The 18,170-nt window shown below is 40.9% G+C and overlaps 2 protein-coding genes across 3 annotated transcripts in view; both read left to right on the top strand.

Moving 5' to 3' along the window:
- Positions 1-3,324, top strand: part of ADTRP (androgen dependent TFPI regulating protein) — a 204,415-nt gene extending 201,091 nt beyond the window's left edge. Inside the window, exon 7 of the mRNA XM_089516727.1 lies at positions 3,311-3,324. The gene's annotated coding sequence lies outside the window, so the exon portion shown is untranslated. The remainder of the gene's footprint in view (positions 1-3,310) is intronic.
- NEDD9 (neural precursor cell expressed, developmentally down-regulated 9) overlaps positions 1-18,170 on the top strand; it is an 82,966-nt gene that overhangs the window by 16,221 nt on the left and 48,575 nt on the right. The window contains exons 2-3 of one of the 2 annotated variants that reach the window (XM_089516725.1): positions 13,913-14,110; positions 15,133-15,579. In XM_089516725.1, coding sequence (XP_089372851.1) covers positions 14,090-14,110; positions 15,133-15,579 — 468 coding nt within the window. In that variant the 5' untranslated portion in view covers positions 13,913-14,089. The remainder of the gene's footprint in view (positions 1-13,912; positions 14,111-15,132; positions 15,580-18,170) is intronic. The other variant, XM_089516726.1, reaches the window with a different exon arrangement.

Below are 18,170 nucleotides of genomic sequence, written 5' to 3'. Positions count from 1 at the left end.
TCCAACACAAGATCTTTGAGACTGCTTACAATCCAATTTAAAACATTGTCAAATAAAATCCATATATCTCTTAATCATATGAGACAATAATAAAGAAGAAATGACAAAATAATAAATGAATGAATGAATCAATCAAAATGATTCTTCAGTAGGGATGTAAAAAAACCCCATGAATTTCCCCATCCTTCACAAGAAGCGGCAACACTGAGACACCCATTAAAGCCATCAACTGCTGCAATCTTCATATTTGTTTGTTTTGCATTTGGGGACTTTGTTACAAAGAAAGAAAGAAAGAAAGAAAGAAAGAAAGAAAGAAAGACATGAAATGCACAGAAAACAATAGCCCAAATCCTATTGTTAGGCCCGGCTAGAGTAGATCCATTGAACCAGTAGGATCTACCTGTGTATTGATCAAGAGAAGTAATAGTGCCACTGTATTCTGCTCTGGTAAGGCCCCACCTAGAATATTGTGTCCAGTTCTGGGCACCACAATTCAGAAAGGACATTGAGAAACTGGAGCGTGTCCAAAGGAGGGCGACAAAAATGGTGAAGGGTCTGGAAACCATGCCCTATGAGGAACGACTTAGGGAGCTGGGGATGTTTAGCCTGGAGAAAAGAAGGTTAAGAGGTGATATGATAGCCCTGTTTAAATATTTGAAAGGATGTCATATTGAAGAGGGAGCAAGCTTGTTCTCTACTGCTCCAGAGAACAGGACCCGGAACAATGGATGCAAGCTACAGGAAAAGAGATTCCACCTGAACATTAGGAGGAACTTCCTGACAGTAAGGGCTGTTCGACAGTGGAATGCACTCCCTCAGAGGGTGATAGAGTCTCCTTCCTTGGAGGTCTTTAAACAGAGGCTGGATGGCCATCTGTCAGGGATGCTTTGAATTGGATTTCCTGCATGGCAGGGGGTTGGACTGGATGGCCCTGGTGGTCTCTTCCAACTCTATGATTCTATGATTCTAATTGATTCTGTGGGTCTTCTCTAGTTGGGTTTAGTAATCACAATTCAGGTCAGTGTCTTATGCAAAATTGTTGCTTTTGTGTTTTTTTAAAAGGTTTTTTAAAATACATATTAACTTTGTGCCAAAAAGTCCCCAAGACGACAACCTCTACGTTTAATGGGGAGAGTTGCAGTAACAATATGCTATATTGTTTTATTATTTTTTGTGGCTTATTTCCCCATATTGTTTTGTTAGTCAGCTTTTGCTCCATAGCACCCAGCCTCCAGTCTCCTTCCACCAGAAATGTTGATTGCCTGGGGGAATTGTGCAGTTTTTCCACCACACAATTCTGCTTTTTTGGAGTGGCAGTGTTTAAAATCATAAGTGAGCTCATACTTGCTTTGCTTGGTGTCCTGTCTCCTACTGCCTGACTTTTGGTTTTGTTCTTTCTTTTGATCTTGGTGTGGAAGGCACATTAAATATGCTATGATAATAAAAGAAAGACCCTTCTACTTTTTTCTTAAAAAATAAAAATCTAGGAAAGAGTTTTGAGGAGGGGTATAATGATACATGGACAAAATTTTGTACATCTGTTGACTTTGGCTAATGTGAACTGGGAGGGAGAGGGTGGAGTTTGCCTCTTTAAAAAAGATGTAAGATCACTTCACTGCAGTATTGCCAATGTTCCACTGGAAAAACCCATGGAGTTGGAAATATGATCAGAGGCTCGTTGTTTCTTCTTCCTTGCTATAATGTCTTTATCTAAGGGTGGTACTAATGTGCGTTTTTCCCAGATCTTTCTTGTCCTCTATTTCTCTGAGCCTATTCCTACTACATAACAATGGTATACAGAATCAAGATATAAAGAGTAAATTCCAGGTATGGTACAAGTCTTTTACAGTACCCCTGTATGGCAGGGTGAACAACTGTGTAAGAGTCAGGAGTAAATTTCCTACCCCCTTTTCACCTGTGGGCCACATCTACCACAGCAAGTCCAAACACCTCTGTTTTCTTCTCAAAATGGCAGGAAGATTCTATCATTGCCTATCACCATTTTTAGAGGGACTTCACTGATATGGAGAGCGATATGTGATATGGTATGCTATGATATGATATGTAGAAGGTTCTAGGGTGCTTGTGGTGGGAGAATTTTAATGTGTTTTCATGGATTGGGATGAGGCTTTCTTCATCACTTTAGGACAAAAGATTCACTGCAAAGAATGCTGTTTTCTTTTTAATTGGGACTATTAGGGGTCTTTGGAGACACTGGTAAAGGGATTCAGGGGACAGAGAAGTACAGTCAAATGACTGCATGTGGCCCATGGGCCACTTTGCACACTCCTCTTGTGTAGCACAGGGCTGGAGAATGTGTGGCACTCTAGGTGCTGATGAAGAAGGGTGCTGTTCCATTCATGTCCAACTGACAGGGTTCCCATAAGCAACATTTGGCTATTGTGCCAACAGAATGCTGGACTAGATTGGCTATTGGTCTGACCCACCATTGCTCTTCTAGACCCTGGGAATGTTGCTTTTTTGGACAGTAACAGCTCCCCAGAATCCCCTAGTTAGCAGGACCACTGCCCTCTTGTTTCTTAGACACCTAAAAACGATACAGTATATAACAGATCTTGAGAATCCAGGGATTTTGATATCCACAGAGGGTCCTGGAACCAAACCCCAGTGGATACCAAGGGCCCACTGTATTATGGATACTATTCTTCCTCTAGAGCAGAATTGGGCAACTGTGGTCTTCAAAATGTTTTGGAACTGCAGCTCTCATCACACTTCACAATTGGAAATATTGGTTTTGGCTAGGAGGAGTTGCAGTCCAACAACAGCCAGAAGCCCACAAATTTTCCTGACATTGCTGCATTTTTTGCTGATCAGCCTGTTGACAAAGTAACCCACCTGGGCCAGAATCTAGTCTATCCAAAGTAAAAGAAAAGAACAGACAATTGCAAACGGCTAATGATGTACAGTTTTAATTGTCCTATGGCCTTATTTCACTCACAGCATAACATGTGGATATATTCTTGTAGACATCTGGGATCTCTTAGTATGTATACATTCCCACATGGGTGTGGTTAGCGAGATTCATGAGGGTGAGGGTATAATGTACTGCTTGGGGATGAGACAACAGTGTGAGAAAAGAAGAATCAAAACAACAGTAACAACAAAATCATTTTGCTTTGAAATCTGTTTTGAGTTTTGAAATGCTTGTTCACAGGCATTTTAAATGAATAACAATCATGTCAGCAAACAAACAAGTCAAAACATCAACTTTTACCCAGACTAGCATCAGTTAAAATTTCAAATTCATTAATGAGCCACATGTTTGTCCATGTGTTCACAATTTCAAGAGGTTGTAGTGGTTTGAGCATTGGACTACAACTCAAGACAGGGTTTGAATCCCCGCTCAGCCATGAAAACCCACTGCATGACCTTAGGCAACTCACATTCTCTCAGCCCCCCACTCCCACAAATCTTGCCAAGAAAGCCCCATGATAGGTTCACCTTAGGTTCGTCACAAATTGGAAATGACTTGAAGGCACACAACGAACTACACTGCAAGATTCATGAATTGATTCAAGAGAGGCCAAGGAAGACAATTCCACATGATTTCATTGTTACATATGATGAGGTGCCCTTTATTCACATTTGGGGATATTCCAGTAGCTCCTCTTGGAAAAGATTTGTCTTCACAGATGAGAAATAAGAGTATAAAGTAAACAGGGTGAAGTGAAATTAAATTGGAACAAACACCACATGGCTTTTTCCCACAGTCCATTTAGAGTGTAATGCAGGCTCTAATCTCTTGTTCCCACTTCTGTTTATATCTTTTAAGTAAACTGGAACTTGAGTTTCCTTTGTCATATTTATTAAGAGTTCAAAACCCCACTTTAGCACAGATGTAGGCAAAATGGGGCCTCAGCTTTCCTCACCATTTGCTATTCTGGAAAGAACTAGTGGGAGTTGCTGTTCAGCCACCTAATGAGTGTATTTTTTCAAAGCTTTGAAAAATGTCTTTTGGGGCTATGACTTTGAGAATCCCTCCAGTCGACATGGCTATGCTAACTAAGACAGATGAGAGTTTTAGTCTAGCAACTGTTGGAAGCCTGTATGTTGCTCATCTCTGCTTTAGAACAACTTTCTGACACCAGAGATGGAGAATGTATGAAACTATTCATTGTTCCTAAACATTTTCACAGCTTGGCTATAAAATAAGAAAGTGGACAGAAGGTAGATCAGAAGCTACTGGTATATCTCTGGTTGATCATCAATACATTGGCAAAGATTGCTGAATCCCAGTTATTTATTTATCAGCAGCAAGTGACTCTCCCTCCATTCTTAATTATACTCCTGAAATAGAGATAGCCTGGGATAGCAAGGATATGAAAGGATATATGATTGGTTCTGTCCTGGTGCTGAAAACAAATTCCTCAGTCCAGAATTACGGAGTTTTAAGTGTATGTCTTTTGCTCCAAATCTAGAGAGTGGATCACTGGATCCACTGGTTTAAAAAAATCCAACATAGATCTTGCAAGCTTTAAGTCTGCTCATCCCGCCATTAGAAGGCTATGAGCAACATGCTTTAACAGGATCATCCTAAAGTCCGAATCATTCCTGGACTCCAGTCTTGAGTAGGAGAATGAATCCTCTTGAACCTCATTCCCTTGTTGGATGTGTGCCTGCCATACCTTTATAATATGATTTGCATTACCTGGTATTCTTTGGAAGTGAATTTAGGTCATTGTGCCAGGAGAAAAAAAATGCAAAGCATTAATTCTTTCCCCTGAAGGGAGGCACTTAATTACCATTTTTAAAAATACTACATTATAATTATGAATGCAGTTTAAGTTGTAGTAGACTACACCATATTGACAACCTTCTGCATTTTCCAACATAGAACGAAATAAGAATATCAAAAACAGTGCAGTAGAACCATGAATTGAGAGCCTGGCATTTCTTCTGTATGGGCCAAAATCTTTCCACACTCTCTTGCTTCCAGACAACTTGGCAGTCCTTGCTCTGGAGACACACAAGAATGAAGTGGCGGAGTATTCAGGACTCAGAGCCTTCTAATGGTTCCTGCCAAGGTCTTGGAATTTGCATTAAAAACACATCATATATAGAGAGGGTGCGGTAGAACAGCTGGCAGTGTGTCCGATACCGTTTTTGCACTGCTGGCATTATTTTTGGCCAATGTGTTCTATAAAGAAATCCCGCCTTCAGAAAATGCTTGTGGGATCCACTACTGCAAGTACCTGGCTGCAAATAATATAACTGATCACTTCTTAAAATATTTGGCTCTGTGGCTTGTACATGGCTACAGAAACACACAGAGCATGGCAGATATGAGAAGGGGTGATCTTTCTTTGAAAGTGGTTGCAGTTCTTTCTAATTCTATAGTCATTTGTTTTGTTTTGCTTATTTAAAGCATCACTGGCCTTGCCCTTTACCTGAAAGGTTTTCCAAAGTGGCTTACATGAAGTCAGTAGCAAACAAGACAGTTCATACTTATATTATTTATATATTGTTGAATTCAGTATTAACTAAGGCAGCCCAAGTGAATCACTTATTCATACATTGCAAAGATCACCAGTATACCAGCATGGACTTCCATATGATCAGAAAATGATGCTCATCTACAGACTCTAAAGCCATCATATTTTTATCTGATTGGTGGGATCTCCACAGTTCTAATTCTCACAGAGGCTCCTGTTCTGTCCAGGCAGATTTGCAATACTCAATGCTCCACTAGTTTTCTCCAATAGTACAATAGGCACTTTATCCCAGGGGTGAGAAATGAGGGAGGTTGAAGAGGGTTTGAGGGGGGAGGGCAGGCAGCAGAATCTGTCACAAAACTGTCTGCCAGCTTTTGGAGTAGAGATGTTTCTTTGTCAACAGGGATAACACAGTGTGAACTTCCCTCCATTTGTACCCTGACCCCGTTTTGCTCCTTGATGTTTTTTAGTATTACTTGTAGGGCACTGCACTTTTTCATCTTCTGGCCTGTGTGAGAACTGACATCTACGCTGGCAACTGGCCCATAAGGTTAAATAGCCTGCTAAAAATGAGGGTTGGGGATTCTGGGAATTGTAATCTAAAAAGTAACTTTCCCAAGTTCTCCCTAGTCATTCGTGGCACATTAATGGCCAGGCAGTAAAGACGGAACACTTATAATTAATAAGAAAAGGAATATTGCTCACATGAAAGTACAGTCGGCCCTCTGTATCCACGGATTTGTTATCCATAGATTCGAGCATCCACAGCTTGAAAATATTACCCCCAAAAATATAAATTCCAAATTGCACACCTTGATTTTGCCATTTTATCAAGGGAAACCATTTCACTATGCCATTGTATTTAATGGGACTTGAGCATCTACATATTTTGTTATATTTGTTATCTGGAACCAAACCCCAGCAGATATCAAGAGCCCACTGAAATAGTTTACATCAGTCTAAGGGTGAATCTGCACTGTAGAAATAATGCAGTTTGCTACCATTTAATCTGCCATGGCTCCATCCTACAGAATGTTGGGGATTAATATGATGGAGCAACAACACTTAAAGTGGTATCAAACTGAATTATTTCTACAGTGTAGAGTGCACCGTCCAATGAAAAATCTTGTACACTCTCCAATATTGGCTGGTCTATAACTATGACAGTTATTATTTCTCAGTCTGATTTAGGATAAAAGAAGGAAGGAAAACTATTTTCAACATTCTCATAACCAGTTGGAGGTAGGTTGAGGTGGATAATGAATAAAATATCCTAGGCTGCATCTGCACTGCAGAAATAATCCAGTTAAACACCGCTTTAACTGCCATAGCTCAGTGCTATCAAATTCTGGGATTTGTAGTTTGTTCTGACACCAAAGCTCTCTGACAAAGATGCTTAAATAAGTCACAAATCTACAAGTCCCAGAATTCCATAGAATTGAGCCATGGCAGTTCAAGTGGTGTCCAACTGGATGATTTCTACAGTGTGGATACATCCCTAGTTCTTAAACTGATTTACATCACACAATTTACAGTGTCACTAATAAATCATAATCACTGCCACTTCACTTATTTGGAGCAAAACCTAGGTAGGCAGAAATGAACGGTATGAAAGGCAATTTTATGCCTAATTAAAAAAAAAATCTTGGCAAATTACACTAGCTTGCGTAAGTCCCTTACATCATTCTTTTTGTTTTAAGATCCTTCCCACCCACTTCCCAACCTCTCCTTTTTCCTCTCACTGTCTAAACATTACCAAGGAGAAGTGATGGCCCTTTTGCTAGTTTGAAATGGATCATAATGGAAAGGGGGTGTCCATTTCGCCATTGCACAGCGAAGGTGATAACTACCAAGGAAACTATCATAATAAACTCTTTGGCAGCGTAGGTGGCAGCAAGTGAATAAAGAAAAAGGTTAATCATTCTGGAATATGGCTCAGTATATATACAAGGCTACATGCCTGGTTTTTCCTCCCCCAGCTGTAGTAAGAGACTGGTGAAGAATGGATTTGCTTAACTGTGTTTTCTTATTAATTATTGTGGTCTGTTGGAAATCTAGACTGAGGCTCCTATTCTCTGGTGTTTTGCACCCGAGGCTGTTAGCCTTTAAAGAATCCATTGTACATAATCTCTCTGCGTATTAGTTATCACCTCACTGTATGTTTGTTTCAAGGCTGCCATGCAGTTACCACCGCCTTGCCATCTACGTCATTCCCTCCCTGTTTACTTTTATGAGGCAGGATGGATACTCCCTATGTTCCCACCCTGACTCTGGCTGGCCTTTTCCTCCTTTACTGTTTTCAAGCTGTTGGTTTGTATCTCTCCTGAACATTTCTACCATCACTCTGCCCTGAATGGGATGTGTGTGAAAAAACCAAATAATTCAAATGTATCCTCTCTTTATCAGTGTTATGGCTTCATGCCCACATCATTGCATCATTTCAGGGATGATTTCCCCCCTTCCCTTTAATCTAAGGGAGATTAGCTCTCAAGATTTGTCCGTAGCAGTCAGTGCACTAAAACAGAAAGTTGAAAGAATGTACATGTTGGGTAACAGAGAATGACATTGTGTTGAAGAACCAGCACACATATTACACCAGCAAAACTGAAAAAAGGAAAGAAATATTTTTAAATAAATGTTTTATTTATTTATTTTAAAATAAATACATTATTCATTTAAAACATGTATCTATTAATATGTTGAGTCATTAAAACAAATTATTTGTTATGTTTTAAAAGTGCATTTTTGTTATTTTATTCAGAGCTGCTTTAATATTTCTACAAGTGATATTTCTAAATCTGCTTTCTCTGGGAGATCAGGCCAGGAAGCCAAACCTGTTTTAGACTTCTAGACAAGGGCTTGTGCAGTCCCCTTGATTTCTTGATAATTTCCTTTTATTAGCATTCATATTTCTTGTGCCTGGCACCCAAAATGATTACTGACATTTTGTCATTCCAATTCCTTTCCTGCTGGAATGAATTCATTTGTCCTAATTAAATGCTGGAAATCTGAATATCTCTGCTTGACTGCTCAAACTAAATGCCTTCCTTCTGCCCACCCAACCATAAAAATGGAGACCTGGCACACAAAGTTGGGAGAAGTCAAAGGTAGTTAGATGTGGTACTGAATGCGGCATCTTTGCAGAAGTGTACACTACAGAAACAGATGTGCTTTATGCAGATTTGTCCCAGGTAGGGTTGCCATACGTCCGGACCTCCAAACCGGGAAAAATGTAGGACAAAATTTTCAAATGTAGGACACATTTTTTTTGTGTCCAAGATTTGAATAGGAGCCTCGCTGAGGGGAGGGGTTCCCTTGCCGCCTGGGCCCTGGGCCTCACCGCAATTGCGGCGGGGAGTGGAGCCCAAGCGGCGAGGGAATCCTCCTCCGAGGGAGGCTTTCCTTCGCCGCCTGGGCCCTGGGCCTCACCGCGATTGCGGCGGGGAGTGGAGCCCAAGCGGTGAGGGAAAGCCTCCCTCAGCTTGCCATATCCTGCCCGGGGGCAGGGGCAATCCCGGGGGCGGGGGCAAACCGGGGCAGGACCGTGTGGACCCACCCCAAACCGGGAAAGTCCCGCCCCCAGGCGGGATTTGGCAAGCCTAGTCCCAGGAGCAATGAACAGAACTCTGAAAAGAAGGAAGGCATTGTCTGAACAAGTTTCTAGTGGGAATTCTATTTGAAGTACAGTATGACCCCAGTATCCTCAGGTCTGGTACCCACAGTTCCACACATCCGAAAAAGTATATTCACTCTAGGGATTTTTCTAGTTCCTCCAGCTCGATTCTGTGGTTGCTTCCAGCAGAAGTTGACCATAGAATCTCACTGGAGGTGTAGAAATGCCTAGAGAGGTGGTTTTGCTAGGAATCTCTCAGTCCACCCACATAACTCTTTGGTCACTGGAATTCATTTATTTCAGTAGGGTTTGCTATTCATGATTTTACATTTCCATGGTAAGTCTGGGCACATATCCCCCACAGATACAGGTTTTATACTGTATTGAGAAAGACATCTGTGATGATGTTTTGCAACATGCAAATGTATTTAAATGCAGCTACTTAATCAGTCAAGAGGTAGAGAATTAATCAGTTAAAACTTCTTCAATTAGTTGAAACCCTACTTAAAATGCATTGGCGGGATACAGACGGGCAAAAAGGGGTGTATTCATGACGTCATGAAGGTAGAGCCTTCAGACGGGCCTTACCTGAATGCCGCCATGAACACGCCCCCCGCACGCCCCAAGCGGGAAGAAGCGGCATTAAAAAGGTGCTGCTTTTCTCCGCTTCTTTTCCGTTTGATGTGCAGCTGCGCAGCTCCATCTGTAAGCTGCTGCACCGGTATGCCAGAATTGCTACGCCGCTAATTTAAGTTGCCCATTTAAAAGCTCCATGTCTGCTGCGTCGCATAATGAGTCGGGGTCCTGGAACATGCGCAGTTTGCAGTCAGGCTTTAATTGCAGCGTCAGCTGCCATGCAGGTGTGGAAGCTGCAGCACAGCTGCAGCGCATTTTAAGACTCGTAACCCTAACCCTAACCCTAACCCTAGAGCAACATGTACGCATGCGCTGCTTGGAAAGTTTGGACTTTAAAGTGAGCCCCTACACACATTCCTGTGCCATTTTCACCTAACAATAAAAACCGCTAAAACTGTAAATATTTACATATGTACAAGGGAGGTGATGGGGGATGGCAGGGGGACAGCGGTGGCAGCGGCGACAGCTGTGGCTGTGCATTGCAGATTTAGCAGGAGCGCGGGGACCAAAGGAGAGGAGGCATCCATGATGCTGGTGACACTGGCAAAGTGCAAGTGGACAAGGATGCCAACACCAGCTGATCACCAGCTGGCAGGAGACCACCATTGTTCTTGGGCAGAGCGGGGGAAAAAGTTTTAAAGGGGCTTGGGCACTTTAAATGTGCCCATAGGCTTTCTGCCGCCGCTGCTTAGCGCTGCAGCTGCGCATCCGCCAGCCGGCAAAGGAAAAAAAAAAGCCCCGTTTTTGGCCACCCGTGAGGAAGCTGCCTCTCTCTTTGCAGCGTCTTCCGAGGTGGCGGTTTGGAAACTGTGGGTCAGAAACGGCCCCAGGTGAGGCGTCTTCACTGCCCCCCATGTGGAAGCCCCATCTCCTGAGCCACGCCCCCAGGGCGGGCAGTCTGGAGGCTCCGTATTCAGCAGAATACACCTCCAAGACGTCTTCCCCTGACCGTTTGTATCCCGCCATTATGTCATTTGAGAACCCTCTCTGAAGCTTACTTGCTCTCCTGCTTTATCAAAGTAGTGTAATTTTACCTACAAATTACATTTTAAAAAATTAAGTTTGGTATACGATTTATCAAGGTTATCCAGATAAGGAAATATCCAGCAAGAGATTAAAATCTTGATGTTAGTTTTTGTTGAGAGTTGGAAATGATTGTAATAAGAGGGAAACAATTAGCTAAAGAATTATGTATTACCCTGTTCTGATATTAACAAAGTATAATAGCTGATGTTGGTAAGTTTTTTATCATTATGTTCAATGTGTGAAATTTGGATATTGATGTAACGATGGAATAAAACTTAATAAAGAACAATTTAAAAAAATCACAGTCCTATTCTTAGTTAAAGTAAATGACTGAACAAAGTCAATAGAAGGATTTGTGTATGTAAAGCTAGATTTGGGACCAATTCACATCATCATTCTTGACTGAATTTACCAAACTGAAAGTTGATCAGGTAAATGATGGTATATGTTCCCCCCGCGTGTTGTGGTTTGTTGAGATTCAACTGAAAGAACAGGAAAACTGTGAACAGTAAATATAGTTCATGAGGTGACTTCAGCACCATCCAGGTTGAGATGAGGTGCTAGTCTTGCTTGAAGGAATTAGTATCACTGGGAATGGGCTGTGTAGCAGTGAATTTACATCACCCCTCTTAAGACCTCCCTCAGATTTGGGTGTGTTTAGCCTGGAGAAAACAAGCCTTGAGAGGTGATGTGATAGCTATCTTTCAAAATCTGAAGGGTTATCTTATGAAAGATGGAATGAGCTTGTTTTCTGCTGCTCCAGAAGTTAGAACCCAAATCGATGGACTGAAATTATAGTATTAAAAAGAAGATACCTGTTATACATTAGGAAAAATGTATAGAGCACCTTCAAAGGTAGGGGACTTGCCTTCATTTGAAGTTCTTAAACCAGAGGTTAAATGGTCAGTTCTCAGGGGTGCTTTAGCTATGAATTCTTACACTGGCAAGGTCTTAGGCTAGATATCCCTTGAGGTTCCTTCCAACTCTGAATCTGTGCATAGGTTTTCACTTCAAAATACAGATTTAAATAATGAGTTTGTTTGTTTTTTACAAATATCCTCTTTTTGAAGATAAACCATTGAGTGGCTGAAATAAATGAAGCAGTGTCAAGATTATTTATATTAGTGGGGGAAGGATTTTGGGGTTTGATAATCTCCTAGCAAAGTCTGGCTTCATAGGGCAAGCATACACATGCCTTATCAGAAGAAAGAGTTATTGAGTTTAATGGGATGTATTCTTGCATACAATTGCCCCCCACATCCATGGATTCTGCATCTGTGGATTCAACCATCCACAGCTTGAAAACATTTTTTTTTAAAAATCTGAAAACCAAATCTTTATTTTGCCATTTTATTAAAGGGGCAGCAACTTCATGTGTCATTGTATATGATGGGACTTGAGCACCCACAGATTTAGGTATCCATAGGAAGCCCTGGAACCAAATCCAGAGGATACCAAGGGCCCACTGTTGTGACTGTAATATCAGTTTGCGATAAACTGTGAGTTGTTAAAAGTATTCACAGAAGCTGCTAATCTTCAACTTGATTAGCATGACTGCTTTTGAATATGCCATAGTTTGTACATTTTGTAGCATTTCCAATATTTAATTTTGTAGTTTGCCATTTGTCTGCAGCTATATCTGATTTTCCTGGAGTACAGGAGTAGACAGGCTAATAGCTGCCAGTGTGCTTTGCTATAACTCATCCAGCCAAGAAATGAAGTGTTCTGGGCCTTTGTGAAGGCTTCCAAGAATGACAGCCTATGCAACTTGTGTCTGCTTTCCTCTGAATGCCTAGTTGGCAGACAATTTCTGCTAGACAGTCAGGTATACAGAAAACAGAAGTAAGTGTGTGTGAGAGAGGCAAACCATGTTTTGTCTGCAAACAGAGACAGCATATTTTTAGATAGGTATGGGTTACATTTATGTAACAAGGTGGAGGGCCAGGGAGCTTTATAATGCAGGGGCGGGGAATCTTTGGCCTGCCATATGGTTTGGCCTGCAGTTCCCATCAGCCCCACCAGCATGACTAATGGTAAAGGATGTGAGAGTTGTAGCTCCAGTCCAAAACATCTGGAAACTCAAACATTCCCCACCCTGCTATGATGGACCCAGAGTTGGGCCCTGGAACTTATGTTACTCTGATCATGTGGGACAGGACATTTTTACTGGCTGTCTGTTCTCCCATTCAAACGGTTTATGAGTGGAAGCTTCTCCGCTGTGTACAGTCTGATATTCAGATTGTGTTGAATGTAAAAAAAAAAAAAAAAATGGGGGAAAGGAGACATTCAACACAAAGTTGCAAATATGTTTGTATACCTCAGTATCCTAGCAATTTTTCTTATCACCATTAGAAAATACCTTAACTGAAGAGAAGAAAAATACTTTAAACTCATATCAAATCTTAGAAAAATAGTTAAAATCCCTGATCAGGGATTGCAGCGTTTGTGTGTATGGGGAAATCGTTTTTCTTTTTGCCTTGCAATAAATTTTAGAAGACAATGAAAGAGGATTGGTATGATGGTTCATTGATTCAATTGCATGTGGCCTTTTGTCTCTATTGAGTTTCAAAAGCCAGGATTGGCTATAGCAATAGAATTAGCAATAACATTTACATTTCTATGTCACTTCATACTGAACTAAGCAGTCTCTAAGCAGTTTACAACATGTAAGCCAATTTCCCCCAACAAATTCGGTACTCACTTTACCAATCTACGAAAGGATAGAAGGCTGAGTCAACCCTGGAGCCCTGAGATCAAACAACCTTGTAGCTGCATTTATCCATTTGGACACATAATTATTACTTGAAATGCCTAGGTATAAGGACATGGTAATGTTCTTCTCTCACATAGCCAGATAGTGTAGATTCAGTTTGGTTTAAACAAGGCAAAGATCATAAGCCAACAACAAAGCATGGGTTGAGACTCTGCATGGTTAATGAACCATGGCTTGTCAGTAGAGGCAGCTTTAGAGATGATGTCCACAGGATGCACCATGGCTTGTGACATGTGAACATAGTCAGTTTTTAGGAAGCAATCTGAATGGTGCATTTGAATTAAAAGATACATTTTATTTTGCTGTTGACCAAAACCTTCAGTTTAGTGTTCTGCTCCATTTGATTCCAGATACAGATATAGTCCATCATATTCTGATTCTGATAGCTGTATTTGAATTGTGTCTTTGCAGTTATTTGGATGGATGCTTTTCAAAAGTGAGGGCCAAGATGTGTGGTGGAGGACAATGGCAAGTGGACAGCAACTGGGGGAGAGAGCGTGCACAATTGAGAGCAATGAAAAACCAACTGTGTGATCACTGGAAACTCCGCTCAGATCCTTAACAGACGACCGTTCACATGTTTTAAACATGTTTTCTACATCCAAAAGGGTTAGATACCTGCTTTCTTTTTTATGTTGATGAAAGATGAATTCCTGAAGAAACTACTAGATGTTGCACTTAAAAGAAGGGATGTGAAAAACTGGTTGCATATTAGCAAACTCATTTGAATCCCAGCTGCATTCCTTTCCCATCCTTTGTTTCGATCAAGTTTTAATCCTTTGTTCATTTCTTTGTTTGGAAATTCATAATATTTTTTTGCATTGATTAAACCTGAGCAGAAATCATGTGATCCTCTGAATGTTATTGGACTTCAACTCCCAACATTCATCATCATTGGCTATGCTGGTTAGAGCTGCTGGGATTTGTAGTGCAACAACATTTAAGAGTATTTTACAAATATTTGTACAGTATTTGTAGACATTTTGCCATGTGGAAAATAGAACATTTTCAGCCTGTGATACCTTTCAGATGTTAAAATACCATTGCTTTCTAGAAAACACTGCAGGAATGTCTTTCTGAATAAATTTTTAAGTTATGTGTAAAACGGAGATAGTAACTCAGCAAATTCAGATTCTGAGTTTCCAACAAATGTAGTTGGAAACTATCGCTTTCTTCTACCTTATGTGTTGACCAGAAGCATTTGTTTCATGACAGGAATCTTTAAAACCTGACAATCATAAGGAAATGGATTGTGTTTCTTTCTTTATAGGAATTATTCCTATTCAGCAACATAAAGGAATTGCTTTAGGTGTCAGATTAATGTGATTTTTCCTACTCTCTACTACTGTCTCTGTGCTTTGTAAAAGAGATTGGTGGTGGTAGTGGTGGTGTAGTGATATGCAATATAAGAAGTTAAAACTTCTTTCTTCAGATGTGTGGCTGTGTCTGAGACCACTGCTGTTTGACTGATGCCACATCTTGGTTTGCAGGAGTAGGAATCATGGGCCTCACTGATTAAACTGTATTTAATCAGGGTATCCAAAAGCTAGGGGTCATTGTCTATTTGGATACACAACTCTTACTTAAAAATACCTTGCTGAGTTCTTCCCCACTCTTTGTTTTCTCTGCAGAATCTTATGGCAAGAGCCCTCTATGATAATGTCCCAGAATGTGCAGAAGAGCTGGCCTTCCGCAAAGGTGACATTTTGACAGTGATAGAACAGAACACTGAAGGACTGGAAGGATGGTGGCTGTGTTCCTTACATGGACGGCAAGGTATTGTTCCTGGCAACCGTGTGAAACTTCTGATAGGCCCTGTACCAGAGAGTCCACCCAGCCAAGACCTGTCAAATTCAGGACCAGTACATCAACACTTTAACCAGCAAAAGGTCTACCAGGTGCCAAATGCACATTCTTCACCTCGAGATCCTGTCTACCAAGTGCCACCTTCCTATCTGAATCAGGGAATCTACCAGGTACCCACAGGCCATGTTTTTCAGGGGCATGATGTTTACCAAGTGCCTCCATCTGGGCAGAGGAGTTTTGGTGCAATAGAAGGCTCCCCAGGAAGCAACAAGGTGTGTACAAATTGTCTTGGGATGTTAGTTTCCAAATTATTTGCTTGAAGTACAGTACTGTGGGGATAGATGAAGCAGCTAAACCTGGTAGACATAAGCTACCAATAAGATAGCTATTCCCTACTGCCAATGATACAGATTTATAAAGGATTGTGTGTAATATCTATCCCTCCAAGCCCTATTAAGAACCATTCAGTAGTGATTTTTGAACATCCTTCTTAGAATCTATCCTATGTATAGTACCCTAGTAGCACATCTGACCCCAAATCAGAAGACAGCTAGTTTGAATCACATCAGATTGATTTTGGGGAGCCAGTGTGGTTTAGTGATTTTGAATGTAGGACTAGGACATTGGGAGATCAGGGTTCAAATCCCTGCTCAGCCATATAAACCTTGGGCAAGTCACATGCTCTTTAGCCTCAGAAGAAGGCTAAACCCACTCTGAACAAATTCTGCCAAGAAAACACCATAATAGGTTTATTTTAGCGTCACCATAAGTGAGAAATAACTTGAAGGCATACAACTTGTACAACAACCCTATAAAAAGAAGCAGGCATTGCAAGACCCTAGTGGAGCTAGTTGACTACATTCCATCATCTACCTTTTGTTTGTTCAAGGCAAGGATAGGACCAGTAGCTGGACTAGCATCTGATCAACTTGAGCATTTCACATGGTCTTGAATGGTCCCTAACATGCCACAAGAGGGACATGTTTTCACTGTTATGGTGCATGAAGAATCCAGTCTGTCCTGACAGATTTTGAGAGAGGAATCCAAACAGCTAGTGATTTTTTTGTTGTGTGAAACCTTTTTTTGGTTGAATGAGTTCATTGAATTTTTAATTGGTTAATCAGCAGAGTGAAGAAGATGTGTAAAAGCTTTGGGGTCCCATCTGAGATAGCTAGTGGTAAAGCCACTGTGGTTTTACTTTGAACTTTAAAAGAATTATCTGAGGTGTTGAATCTATTTTGAAGATAGGATTCAACATCTTAGATTACCTCCTTAAAGTTCAGAATGAAACCCATGATGTATTCATGGCCCAATTGACACAATGCCACCTGCCACCAGAGTTTCCCATACTGTGGCAACATCCTAGTTCAGGATTGGTCAAGCTTCAGACTTGCAGGATCATCAGTCTTACCCATTCTTATAGATGGATCTTGGAGTATATCTGCACAGAAATCCACTCCTGATCACCCTAAATGTTCTTCATTACAGTACCATAATTTAGGGCAGTTTGGGCAACCTGAGAAGGATCATCTTTAACCTGACACTAAAAAACTGGGACTCAGCAATTGTTGTTGATCTAGGGCAAATCATCCATTGTTCTACAAGTAGATCTGGGTCTGCCCCTTGTCCATCACTGGCTTAGATGCTTGTGCACAAAGGCCAAAAAATGTGATACTGAGGTTCCTATAGATGCCTGAGAGTTATGTCACATTATTTGTTAGGCACTCTTCATTTATTCTAGTTTTTAAAAAACAGAAGTGCCAATGAAAGCACCAATAAAGGCATTTTTTTTGTTTAAAAGCTTTACATTGTTGGATATAATTTTTAAAATGGTATGAAATCTGACGATAGTGACCTGCTGAGAAGGACAGGAAGTCTCCATAATCTTGATTTAAAGGGTGAGTGAAATGTAAAACCAAGAGCAAATAAAGTGACACTTTTGGCATTCCTCTCCACAGTTATGTGCCCGTCACCTGAGTCAAGGCAATTGCTTCATGAATGTTAGAGGAAGGACTCTGTTGTTGTTGTTTTAATCCTTTCATTTCATCAGATATGGAGCAGCTGGAAGGCAGGGCTATCAGTAAATCCTCTGGAATATTTAGAGCTGGTTACTTAGCCTTTATAAATGTGTCTCTGTGACGTACTGCAGACAGGGATACTCAACCAGGAAGTACATGTCTGGAAGGTGCTATGGTCTAATCTTTCATTGCCGTTGATGTTGGCAGGAATCCTGGCTCTTTCCTTTTTAAAGTAAGGTTGCAAATCCTTCCAACTTGTCCTGGATTCATGGCCATTTGCTTCAAGGTACCTCAGGCCAGCCACTCTAGCTTTCTGAGAACTATTATTTTCCATTCAGAGTCTTTTAGAAGAACTCTTTCTGGTATCCTAACTGCTAATTGTGTTTGTCTCTTTTCCTGTGGCAATGAGATTTTCTAAAAGCACAGGAGTAAAATCCATTTACTAATATGGTGTCCTAGCCAGGTGATCTATCTGGTGCTTATTTCATGGGGCCTATAAAGTGCCAGGTGGACATCCTAGCTCCATGATGCCACTGAGTTTATACGCGGGCGCCTTTTATGCAGCTTTCAACTTAGGGGATGTTCCCACTTAAGATTTGAAACGATTTAAAATATAACGTTTTTAATAGATCCGATTCAAAATAACCCTGGTCTTATCCCGCGTTCCGAATCGCTTTTATTCTTCGTTCCCATCTGGTTTTTTAAATCGAAGTTTTTACCTGCAAGCGTTCCTACTTGGCATGAAATCGGTGTTTAAATAAAGCGATTCTTCTCCTCCATACCTTATTTGGAGCTGTCAATCAATAGTATGTCAGAATGACGTAACGTTAATCCGGAATATTTGG

Source organism: Sceloporus occidentalis, unplaced genomic scaffold, assembly GCF_023333645.1.
Source record: "Sceloporus occidentalis isolate IW3139 unplaced genomic scaffold, rSceOcc1.0.p SCAF_3, whole genome shotgun sequence".
NCBI classification, from domain to species: Eukaryota; Metazoa; Chordata; class Lepidosauria; order Squamata; family Phrynosomatidae; genus Sceloporus; species Sceloporus occidentalis.
Note: the sequence above shows the minus strand (reverse complement) of the source record. Positions and strands in the feature narration are given on the sequence as shown.